This window comes from Ischnura elegans, chromosome 4, assembly GCF_921293095.1.
Source record: "Ischnura elegans chromosome 4, ioIscEleg1.1, whole genome shotgun sequence".
Lineage (NCBI taxonomy): Eukaryota > Metazoa > Arthropoda > Insecta > Odonata > Coenagrionidae > Ischnura > Ischnura elegans.
In genome coordinates, this window is record NC_060249.1 from 107,876,616 (window position 1) to 107,889,963 (window position 13,348).

The 13,348-nt window shown below is 43.6% G+C and overlaps 1 protein-coding gene across 1 annotated transcript in view; it reads right to left on the minus strand.

Annotated features, from left to right (window-relative positions):
• The window catches only part of LOC124157874 (cadherin-related tumor suppressor), a 571,438-nt gene that overhangs the window by 139,946 nt on the left and 418,144 nt on the right, over window positions 1-13,348 (minus strand). Inside the window, exon 6 of the mRNA XM_046532937.1 lies at window positions 7,906-8,860. Within this exon, the coding sequence (XP_046388893.1) occupies window positions 7,906-8,860 (955 nt within the window). The remainder of the gene's footprint in view (window positions 1-7,905; window positions 8,861-13,348) is intronic.

The following is a 13,348-nucleotide window of genomic DNA, read 5'->3' on the forward strand; positions in this document are numbered from 1 at the left end:
TCACTCCCCCTTGCGGTCACTTTAAACCTCTCCCGGTTCGAATCCATTCTCCACCCGAGGCCCAATCGGCCCCGAGCATCCGTGCGTGTTCCCTAGTGCCTTCCACGTTCACTGCGCACCCCGGAAAAAGATCGCAGGCCCTGATATTCCGCCCTCCGTCCATAATAAGGTACGCAGCCTCCAGAAGGGCCACCCACAACACCCTTGCCCCCTCCGCCACCAACCCCCCTCTCACCACTCTCCCTTCGACCCAGCTCCAACGTAACGCGCCCCTGAACTTTCTCGAGGCGCCCTTGAATTAATAATTGGATTGGCTGCCGCATTGCCACTTTCTAAAATCGAACGAATGATATCGGTTTAACAATTATGCTGAGACTACATTTAGCAAAATCCTCAAGGGATTACACTAAGGAAAGTTTAGAGTAGCACCTATCGAATAATTGCTTTGAAAATACACGAAAAAACGACGTACTTACGACTTTGTTTCAATAATTGGAAGGGTTTATACCCTTAATAATACCACAATAATATGAGCCATGCATTCGAAATTTATGAAACCATTCATAAAGGACGAAAATAAATTTCAAGTTTCCAACTCTGCTTCACTGTGACTACTGTGTTATATCAAAAACATGTCATTGAATGATTAAAAGGAAAATTAAGACAAAACTATGGCCAAACAAAGAATATGCTCATAATACAAAAACATGCATTCTATACTCCTTAGCTCCAGCGCAGCGCACCCTTCTACTTCTGAGGCACCCTCAAATTATTAATCGGATGTACTGTCGTAGAATCACTTACTACAACTGATGCCGACGCTTAATAAATGTTCCAAGCTTACCACCAAATACCGCTGACACTACCGTACTTTAACAAAAAAACCAAATCCTTAAGGCCTAATAAAGGGGAAAATTTAGAACAAACTTTTATGTAGTTATTACTGCGAGTGTTTACGAACATGTGGAAAGACAAATCTCCGTAACACCTTCCGTATCGACGTAACTCAAATAAATCCTCCATGCGGCCTTGAATTAATAAGTGTAAGGCTGCCGCCGCTCGAAGAGCTACCTTCTGTATTAGGGAAGATGGAATCGATTAATGCGGACGGAATCTTTGATTCTCATGATCCCGAAGGCAGAAGATCAATATAAGTTTCAAGGTCCCCACCAAATTCCGCATATCCTCCAAATAGATAAATCCACCCACATACCCATATGCCCACAACGTGAAAAAGTAAAATTATAGAATAAGTATCTATCGAATACTTGCTTTGAATAGCAACGGAAATAGGCAAAAAGCCATCTGTATCCGTGGAATAAAAAAAAATCTCCACACTCAAATCTCCATTCATACAAGTCAAAGTAATACTACTGCCGGTTGAAAAGTAAATTAAAATGTAAAATCAGAGATGAGAATTAACAGCTATCAATTGGAACCATTATTTTTGGAGCTGATGAAATAAATCCCAAGATTATTTAAAAACTTCCCACAATAATGATGCATAAATGTATGCTCACTACCGCTAACTATCTACTAACTAACAGCCCATAAAATAAACGCAGCAGAAGATTTCATTTGAGTTTTATTAGGCAGGGAGGTGAAGAGGGTGATTAAGAAGGCGAGCGAGGAGCTTGGATGTTAGAGGTGCTCTTCTCCACTGCGAAAGACAGTACCGATCTTGACGATCAATCGAAAAGAAGTTCGCTCTCGGCGAGGGTGGATGGGAAACTGATTGCCTTAGCACCGCTTGGGAATCTTAACACCACAGTCTGCTTTCCTTCACTCCACCAATCCTCATCTCACCCCTTGTTCTCCCTTCTCACTCGTAGCTCCCTGGAAGAAACACTATATCGAAATATATAATGTATAGTCTTCCACTCGAAATGGTTCTTCTGGCAGATAATACATATTGGAGTGGTTCGTTTCCCTCATACTTGATGTTTGATAACTTTCCCGTGATAACTCAGGTGCGTTGGCCAGTATCATTTAAAAGAGTGAAATTCACAATTGAAAACTCATAAGTTAGATGCATTAGGGTTAATAAATGACGACTACGAAGGCGTGATTGAATAAAAAACATTTCGCTAGTATGCACATTGCCTAGAGGACAATATTAAACGCACTGATAACTAGGTACCATTTTGAATGACCTACATACGGATATACTTTTCGAGGGACCAGAGAATTGGTAATAATATCTACGTGAAACGTAAGTGTGAAAAATTAGATTTAGATTAGATTACTTCTGTATAAAATTATGGCCACAAACATTACCACATCTATTCCCAGTCCAACTTCCCTTTGATTTTAGGAAAACAGTGAGGTGGCTACTTCTCGAGACACATAGATTAAGTGGGAAATGTGATGAGGAAAAAAGAAATGAAATTCCAATGAGGTGGACCGAGAGAAACGGACTTGGGGAAAGCCATCAGGATACTGAAAAAAAGAACCTTAATTGGGTAGTAAATGAACTGATGGGGAGTTTTGGAAGGCTACAGACAAAATCTTAGGACAGAAAAAATACGTATGAGTGTACTCTTTGACCTCTCCCTGTGGACTTTTCATCGCCTCTTCCTGTCCAATTCACATCACTCTTCTTTCAAACCGTTTTCGTATCTCCTCTTCGTCGCTTTAATCCCATCGGCATTTTAACTCATTCCTCCAGCCTTACCGTCAGCCTGACCACTTACACCGATATCCATTTCTCCCACAATCCCGTTTTCCCTACTAAAAGGCGCGAATATTACAAAAGGGGATCATCAAGTCGGCCTCTAATTGTGCTGTTACCCTCCGCGCATTTCAATGGCAATGCAAATTTCGCCAATCGCACCGCTGACGGACTAATTGATAGGAGTTTCACGGGGAAATGAGGTTAGTTAGGGGTGTTAACCTAAGAATTTACATTCATGATGATGTGAGTTATCAAATCTTATTACTCATCAATGCTATTCCTCGCATTTGAAGAGACCATACCGCAAAAATATTGGAAAAAGTGGTTCATGTTGTACTCATTACCGCGCCTTGGGCATTTTGGAAAGTCGATTAAAATGAGACCCAAGTGGCAACAGATATCATCTTTCCATGGGATGGAATCGGGTCTCCTCCATGAAGCTCCTTTTCTAAAAGGGCTCAAAAGTCCCCCTCCCATTTCCTAGCTTTCCCCAGCCATCGACTCGATCAACCTGCCGCACTGCTCTATTCTAACCGGGCGACACACTACGGGGCCACGGTACTAGCACCGCAAGGCCCGCGAGCAAGGCGTGAACGCTGGGATTTTTCAAGTCCCGTCCGGAGAGGCAAGGTCGTTGACTGCTCACGTTCAACCACTCCCCCCCTCCATACGTTCACACTTCGAAGTAATTGTTTCCAAGGAATTGATACAATCGGTCTCCTGGTCCGGAATTCACTACGAGATATTCAGCCGAGATCGGCGTATTCCACGGGTTTTTCTCAAAGCGGAAGGTATTATCGTCAGAGCCCTTAGGACGCCAGGGTAATACATGAGATGGGATGGGGAACAAGCTGTCCAGAGTTTCTGAGGATACCTCCACCGAAGACCATTGGTTCTGTCACATGACTACAATGCGACCCCATACGACGTGCGGCGCCTGTATAAGATAAAGGGAAGACGAGACCTTCTTTGGAATTTTTATGGCGCAAATGCTGGCCTCTCTTACGCAATACGCCGACGGAAAATAAATGAGGAGCATAAGCTGAAATACTGAAAATGGAGGATAAATAAGACGGGAAATTTCATCGGCGAGTAACAGCAGAGCACTTGAATTACTGCTTTCTATACAGCTGTGCCTCAAGGAGTTTAAAATACTGTCATGAAAGCGACATAAATCTGCTGAGCAGAAAGTCGAAAGTCGCTTCTAAAACAGGGTGCGAGTACGGATAAGCCTAATAAACAAAGCCCTAATGCATCCAAGATGTCCATGGATAACTGGTATCCAAGGATCAGCCCATTTATGGCAAAAATCCCACTTTCTATGCCCATAAAATGAGAAAGTAGAAAGACCAGGAAATGCCTATTTAACACTGCATTCAGAAAGCTCCTGATTTACATGCTAACTCCGTCCGAAGCAATTTAATTCACGAAATACGGCAGAATATTTTGAGGAAACCATATTCGGTAAAATTGTAAATATATACCCGAAATTCCTCACTTTTCTCCATGACAATCAACCCACAATTATAAGATACGTTACACGTTGTATAACATTTTCTGCTATGGAAACTTTAAATTCGATAAGGACAAAATTTTCCATTTCCTGGAATTTGAAAATTCCCTTTTTGAATGATTCAGTAAAGGAAAAAAACCAAGACCCTTATTGAATGACTGACATTTCAAAATAAAAATAAAACCGTGCATTAAAATTTAGCAATTTTAAGGTCACGAAGGATTAACGCAATGCAGATGTTCAAAACGAAATAACACCAAATTGAAGTTATTAAAATTAGTAAAAAATTTAGTACACTCCATTCCGAAGATCTGGCTTCTAATTACAGCTACGTAAAAATAAAAAAAACGGAAAATTCAAACATTCAGACGACGCCCGCAAACATTTATATTCAACTAAATATATAAAACTGGCTGTGAAAGTTATTTTAAAAAGCTAGAGAGATTGAAACTTCCAGGGCACTTCAACGGCAGATGTCTAACGATCAAATCAACCGCGCATTTTAATTCATTCAACTTGAGTTCAATAAGATAATTCTTGAAAAAATGAAATGCTATAAAACTATATAGCAGCAGGACGTTTGATATACGTCACAATGACTAATATTCCAGTAAGAAAAAAATAGGAAAACTGAATATCTGAAGTAGAATTCATCGTTATATTTCTGACTCCAACAATACGGCAATCTTTGAGGCACTTATTAAGTCTTCAACCCTAGCTGATGAATTTCCCGAAGGATTCAGGTATGTCACGAGTTGGATTCACCCTAGTACAAGGCGTCCGTGGGACAACACTAGGCGTCACTCAGCTTGCATTCATGTGCGTGCGTATGTGTGGGAAGAGGTCGAGGGGAGTGGGTGAGTGGGAGGGGCGAGGGTGGTGGCGGGGACGAGGAAATGCTCTTGGCAGCAGCGAGGCTGGGAACGTGATAGCACGCGGATTGGAGCCCGGATGGAACGCTGGCGGAAAAGAAGAGATTACGGGCATGAGTCTCACTTTCCCACCGCTTCCCTTACCCCGCCATTTTTCGATCTCCGTGCCCGCGCTCACTTAAAATACCCCATTGAAAGAGGTTAGCAAGCGAAAGAACTTGAATTTCACATTAAGTATCAATTCCATAGCATTAAAAATTAATGTAAGAGGAATATACTGAAACACGCCTTACAATTTTTGCCTCCTCGAAAACATCACGGGGAAAGATATTTTAGGGAATTTAATGACATACAATCAAAACTTTACGAATATTCATGGAATTTAAAATTCATGGTTTCATGGATTTTTGCTCTATTCATGGAATAAAGCAAAACATAATATATATTATCATAAAGCATATCAATGGATGAAAGGGATGAGAAATATCTGCGAAGAGTGACTATAGGAATCCGATTTGGAAGGTGTAATTCCCTTGAAACAGTACCCAGCATAAGTCACCGAACACTGCGCTGGTTTAAGCGTGCATATTCTGACGCATTAGCTCTTCTCATCCCGTGGCATGACCACCTAAGTTCTCTTCCAGCACTAATTATATTGCTCAACCCCATTCGTCGACCGTAAGCCTAGAGGTATAAAATATCCAAGTGTTCAAATTCGTAGGTACGTACCTGCTGCACATTCTTACAAGGTAAAAGGTATATTATCATTCCGAACAACCTTAATTTCAATTCAAAACAGATACTTCTACTGATTTTTTTCCTCTGATCAAAATGATCTCTCTAAGTACTTCTTCAACTGGTAATACCTATTTCTCGATTAAAATAGAGTCAAATGCGAAATTATTGTAGTGATAACACGTGTACTATTGGTGTTCTTCGTCCAGATCGGGCAATTCATTTCAGGAAAATTATCATCCAATGACTTATAATATTCATTAGGCATAAATTCTTTAAAATTTTAGCGAATTACAGAATTCTTCACAGATATTATTAGATATTATATAATTCTTTCCTTTGTCCACTCCATCCCGCATGACTGTCTCAGCACATACGAATTGAATTCTTTGCTATTTCGTGCAATATCTGTTAGGACAAAAACACCCACAGTTAAATCACCGAAACTATAACTCCTATGAATCCAGACACAAGTCTGTCCACTCATTCCCAGTCCTTTTTCATCGTGCAGATTGAACCAGGGCAGCCTTTGACGCCTCGACTCAAAGCATTGCGCGTCTATGATGAATTTATTAGCACCTCTGTCCCTTATTTTCTGCGCCGCACAAAAGATTCAAGGAGAGGAAGCCTCCCCCACACCATGCCCCTCTCTGCCCCCATTCAAAGACAAGGAACGGCCGAGAGAGGGTGAAGAACGGAGAAGTTATAAGAGTGAGACGCGGGGTTGAAGCGAGGCAGTCTCCGCCTAGGAGACCAACCCACCCACCCCTTTGATGCCACACTTTGAAAGGTGGCACCCGCGGGATGAGCGCGCGTGGAGAGTAAGAGATGTCGGGCCGGTCGGCAAGATGGATAGAGGCCTTCCATATTGCCGGTAGGGACAGGGCGCGAGGGGAATATGTTTCAATTTGAACGAGACTTCTCTATAGGAAACGCGGCGGCGGAGACTTCAACGCGCGAATGGGAAGCTAATCGGGAATGCCAAAGCGTGTGTTTAAGACGCTTCCGCTAAGGAGGGACGCGGGGCAGAGGAGAAAGGGTGGATGGATGGCTGGCGAGAAGGAGAGGGGAAGAGCGTCTGCGGCTACCGGGTATTAAAACTCTTCCATCCATGCCCATCCATCGGAAGAGATTGCAACAGCGGTTCATCTTAGCCGGGCGGCCTTACTCCTTCCTCTCCCTCCCAAGCCTATTTCCCCCAGCTCTTTGAAGATTATAGGAGGGATACTAGGGTGTCTATCTCACACACTGCTGCTGCCACAACACGCCACCGTAAACCTTTTACTCCATGCCCGTCGTCCCATTACCGCCTTTGCCCGTCCTCAGATAATCTGAACGGATGGATAAAAGTGAAGCGGGACTAGAGCTGCGCGCTGGTGACGAAACCGCGGGGCTATCTCACGGAATTCTTGGGCTTACAGGGAATCGGAGATGTCCTAATCCGGAGAGAACACGCGATATTTATGCAGTAAGACGAGGGATTAATGTAATATACAAATCTGTCGGGGTGGCTTGAGTAGGGACGTATTCATTACGAGTCTAATACGCAGCGTGTGAGTCACAGGACTATATGGAAGGCGAAAAGATCATTTTCCTAACCTCGCTGAATGCTGCCCATTTCCTTATTTGTCAGATTTCAAGAGAAAGCTGGCAGCAACTTCCCTCGCCGTAGCCATTATCCAGCAACAGCCCTAAATATTGTGTCGTGATTGCAACACCCATCCAAGATAATCCCCTCATTGAAACTGCTTTCATTCAAAACAGAATTTATGGTACGAATCAAATGAGTTCTGAATTTAATTATTGGGTGAACTTTAAAATTTCTAAAATCAGATGCACTTCAGAATGATTTTATCTTGTGTAAGTCCTACATGTCCAAGAATGTATACGATAGAATTCCAGCTCACCAATCAGGAAAAAATACATTTTATTAGTACGGCACTGCATTTTTTCTACTGATGATATATTTCTTAATTTCGGATTTCATTTTTTTCATTTATTTTTCATTCTAATGCAAAATTCTACTCTAGAGAAGATATTTTTCAAACTTAACCAATCCTGTTTCTTCTCAGTGCATCAAAAGTGAATATAGAAATTTTGGGTGTACTTACCGGTATCCATAGCGACTAAAGTCAGAATGTATTCCTCCTGAGTCTCCCTGTCCAGCGCCCTGTGAAGCGAAATCTCCCCGCTCGACGCGTTGATCTTGAACAAGTCGTTGTCGCCTTCCTTGATGAAGTAGCGCACCTGATTGTTGGGCGGGCCGTCAGCATCGTAAGCCGAAACGGTGAGCACGGCGGCCGGCAATGCCTGCGCGCCTGCACCCTCGACCACATAGGCGAGGTACGGCGAGTCCAGGAAGGTGGGCGGGTTGTCGTTGACGTCGGCCACGGCTATTGCCAGGGCCGCGGTGTCGAAGCGCCGCGCTTCGGGTTCTGCCTCGTCTTCCGCCCGCACCGTCAACACATACTGCGACCTCCGCTCCGCGTTTAGGTTCTTAGCCACGCGCACCACACCCGAGTCCTCCCCGACGCTGAAGTCCCTGTTGGGGTCACCCGCCGCGATCACGTAGCGCACCCGGCCGTGCCGGCCCTCGTCCACGTCCGTCGCCGAAACCCTGAGGACGCTGGCCCCGAGGCTCGCGTTCTCTGCAACCGTGGCACTGTATCGCCGGGGATCGAACACGGGAGCGTTGTCGTTCTCGTCCAGGACCCTGACCACTATGCGGGCCGATGAGGTTCTCGGAGGGTCGCCGCGGTCCTTCGCTGTCACTGCCAGCGTGTACGTAGACCTGATCTCGCGGTCGATGGGCCCGGAGACCCGGAGCAGTCCGTCCACGGGTCCGAGGACGAAGGGCAAATCCTGGGAGTCGAGCGGGCCCTCACCGGGCTCTGGAGGTGCGGGCGCGAGGGAGTACTCGATGTAGCTGTTGCGTCCCTCGTCCTTGTCGATAGCCTTCACGGCCAAGACGACCGTGTTGGTGGGGATGTTCTCGGCTACGGTCGTCTCGTTTGGCGATATGAACTCCGGAGACATGTCATTCACATCCTTCAGCACGATGGTAACCTGAGGAAGAGAGAAAATAGCATTCCATTAGAATCCAAAACATGTCATATTGCACATATTTTCAACCATTACCTAATTAATATAAAATTAAGTTCCCATGTCTCTAGGTATCCAAAGAAGATAAATTCTGGTATTCATCAGCAGATAAGGCACATGTTTTGGGCATAATCTGCAAAGTGAAATACCGCAATACGTAATTTGATTTCCCTGACGAGAAGGTAATGATTTTGTATAAAATGCGGCACGATATGATTGGAGTTCCACATACTAGCTAAATGAATAATTTCGATATTTCCATAGGATTTATTCGAACACGACGCGCTTTGTTGGTACAACAACATTATCAAGCATTGTAATGTTTCATTTAAGTAATAATAAGGATAATGATCGCCAAAAAGCGGGCAGGATTCTACCAATAAAATAAGTAAGTTAAGAGATTCGAAAGTTTAAGTTCATAAATCCTCCACCAATTCTTCACTCATGACAGATCTTGCATTGCCAAACGAGTAAATAAAGCAGTTTTCCATATCCTTCGCTACAGGAAATAATTGCACACGCTTCACTTGCATTCAAGTCTTTAATGATTCTGACACGGCGGAGACATTACTTTTGATTTTAAGTATTCATACAAACCCGTTAAACCAATCTCAGCGAATGACGGCGACATTACTTACGTTACTATTTAAGGTGGTGCTTAATCAAAAGCCGCCCACCCATCCCTGCAAGAGTATCCTCTTCCATAATTCTTACGAATGTATTATCAACTTACTGGTAATAAAACAGGTTTCAGATGGGCGCTTAAAATTCAATAAAGTCTAAAAGATAACTGACAAACAAACACTTTCTCTGAAAATTAATTTTCTCTTCTCCAGAGGGATCGTACAAATCAAAAGAATGTTAGCGCATAGCTCGCCGGCTTGGTGGAGCTTTTAAATCACCAAGGGCAAACAAACAAGCCATTAACCAAGAGAAGAACCGCTTTCAGTTGCTAACCAAACGCAAACAAGAGCTAATTAGCGGCAACCTGTCACTTTTCGAAGAGAATTACTCTTCCTTCAAATTTGCGAAAATCAACAAAGGTGGCTTGGAAACAAAAACACTTAAAATAACCAAAACGTAACATAGAAGTTTATTTGCTGGCTAAAAAACAAGGCGTAAATTTTATGCCATTCCTTGTATTACATCTTTAAATTTATTTTGTGTGCTCCAAAAAATCGAATGCGAGAGCGATTTGACAAGAGCGGTTAAAATTTTTCATTTATTAAGAATTCCAAAGTTTAAAAACCTATTATTCCACAAAGACAGTTAAATATTTATCATTTATAAACCAAATATGATAAGCACATCGAACTAACTGATAGTGGTAATACTTTTTCAGAAGACGTAGAGACTGTACTATTTAGCTTTCACAGCATTTCCCAGATGGAGGAAAAACATAAATTTTTTAAAGGATAGCATAACATATCGCATGAAAGTCGTGGGAACTCTGGAAATTAAGACTCAAGATTGCAGTAGAGCCTTTGAAATTTTGGCGAAAATTGTCAATTTATACTCTCTATCTCCAGTGTAAACAGAAAAATGCTTAGGAGAATAAATTCTCGTCCCCCCCAAGAACATCTCCCTTAGTGCAAAACGGGAATCCGGTGAAGCTCCCAAGCAGCCGAACGAAAATCACCACGGTGACCCCAACGGTGGAATCTCGTACCGAGACCGCGCAATACTTTACCCGCCGTGGTCAGCGACGAGGATTCAAACTAGAGTCCGCAAGGCCAATGTACTATAGCTCCATTGCTGTCTAATCCGAGGGGGAGGATGTGGAGGAGGGACCTCAGCGGGGGAGGGAGAAGAAGAAGAAAGGGAGGATTGGAGGGGTGGCGGAGTGGGTTGGGCCGCATCGCGACGCGGCGGCGCATTGTGTGTGAGCTATTCCGGATTCAGCGCGTAGAGGCTGTTCGCAGCATCCCCACCTCCCTCCTTTCCCATGCGATTCCCTTCGGAAAATATTTATCCCGCGCGGGGGTGATGCATTCTCATCGCCGTTTCCGGCACGAATGGGTGAGGCAGAGAAGGGAACACGAGAGTAGGCTCGCGCATACACTGCGTCGCCGTTTTCGGGGCTTTTTTTTCACTCCAACGCACCCTTCATTGACAAAAGGAGTACTTTTCCTGACACTCACCATCTCCAACGTGCAAATATGTCTCTACCGATTAAATAATAATATTTTCATACCTATTGCCATCATCAGGGGTAAAAAATTCTGTGAGCTGTTAGACGAAGCCTCTCAGTTTACAACCCTTTCCATGGTAACGTATTTTTCTCCCTGTAGTCAATTGGAGGGCATCTTGCCATTCGTACGAGTCCACTTCATGTCCTTGCTAGGATGGTTTTCATTACATCATCACGATTCATGTCTCCCTAGTAAATTATTCAGAAACAAGGTCGAAGAACCAACGAGATAAAAGTCTTAAAAGTCATGTTGTAACAGTGATGTTAATTTTAGTGAACCACTACCTTATCATTACTTATGTTATGCTTTTAAACAATGAATCTTTGCAAGCAGCTCCCAGAGGATGGTGTCCGTAAATTCTTCGCGAGTTGAAACCAGGACAGTCTTTACATTAGCCGACGCTTCGTGTAAACACCTACTTTCTCAATATATTTTGGGCTGAGAGAATAATTCAAACAACACCCACCCCCATTGACCGAGCGAAGTTTATTGCTTAGTTCATGCGCGAATTTAAAGCATGGCAAGTGGTGAAAATAATATTTTTTCTCGGGCTTTACACCAGGTCATATAGCCTCCCTAATAGTCAACGTTTCGTTGTAATATTTACTCTACCAATATTCTCGGGACTGTGGTAAAAATTCAGACGACTCCCATTCCACTCAAGTTAGCCATGTAATTCATGCACCAAAAGTATCGGAAGTGGTGAAAAGAAGAATTTTTCTCGGGCTTTACACCAGGCCGGTGCCTCAATGTTAGGTAACGTTTCGTCCGGATACTTACTTCAACAATATTCCCAAGACTGTGGTAAAATTTTAGGCGACCTCCATTCCACTTAAGTAAGCGACGTAGTTTATGCACGACCACAAAGTATCGGCGGAGGAAACGGACCTCTTTTGCATGGATTTTCGCGAGAGCAGATGCGACGCTGCGGCTAGACTCCTAGAGAGAGAGAGGACGCGGGTCGTCGTGACTTGGTTCGCATGCTCGGCTAGTTAGGAGAGAAGGGTGGCTCGCGCTTTTCAGTGCGGTCACGTGAGCGCGGGGGCATCCTCTCTCTCCCCTTTCATGCCGACTTAACAAGATCTGCCGGGCCGGGAAGGGCAGTTTCCCTATCGCCGGCCCAAGGGGACGGACATACACACGTGACGAGGACTCCCATGTCGGAGCGGGCGCTCTTCCATTGTCGGTGGAGATGAAACGAGATTGGGAGCGGAATACGGAATGGAGAAAATCGCCCTCCTTCGGCGCAGGTTCATCTTTTTCCCGTCTCATATTCAGAGTATCAACGGAAGTACCGTCCATTTTTCCCATGCTGACTCGTTCAGGTTGGCCAACTACAGCATCATCCTCCTGAATATGAATCAGATGGTCTCATCCGTTCGGCCTTTCGGAATTTTGAGATATGCAGTTGGGTGCATTCTTTGCATCGAGAAACTGGCGCAGCCGATTAAAATAATTGCATTATGATCGACCTCGGTGGGGGCGGGGTAAAGACCTCGCTTGCTAAATCTGAGGTCGAGGGTTCGTATCCCGCGTGTGGGCTTTTCAATATTCAGGTATTGGTTTTGTCTTCATCCCCAAACTAGCCAATGCAAGAAAGGACTTCACAGACCTAATTTCGTATTTAAAATATAGCTACGATTATTAAAATTATCATTAAATACCGGCTGGTTATCATTCATTACGCCGAGACTTCTCCAAGTTATTATAATCCCAAAGTTGAAGCAAGGCAACACGCTGAATCAAAGCTTAAATTATCAATAAAAATTTGCATGATACTAGTTCAGTGGAATAGGGACGACGAATGAAAACGGTAAAATTAACTGCGTATCTATCATATTGCTTTTAGGGTCTCTTTCGCTTAACATCCATGATACCGCTAGATATGATGGCGAGATATATTGTCTTTTTTACCGCACTGATCGGGATGTTTTCCCGATTATTTCCTGTGATTCAATTTCAAAACATGAGTTTACGATAGTGACATTTTTGGAGTCATATTTTGCACGAAAAAAATTAATTCAACACTAAAATGAATCTGTGGGAGATTTTTAGTCGCGCTCACTTACACCCTTTCCAACTGCAAAATGCTTGCGAAGGCTTACCAACGAACAAGAAAATGGAGAAGAGGAAATGCGCAATGGGCCATGAAATGCCAGGACACAATCAGTGCTGTTACGCAAAAAATGTCAACAGAGAATTGGAGAAAGGGAGACTAGTTATGTTGGGACTGTAAATCTCTTAATAGAGTAAGATATTT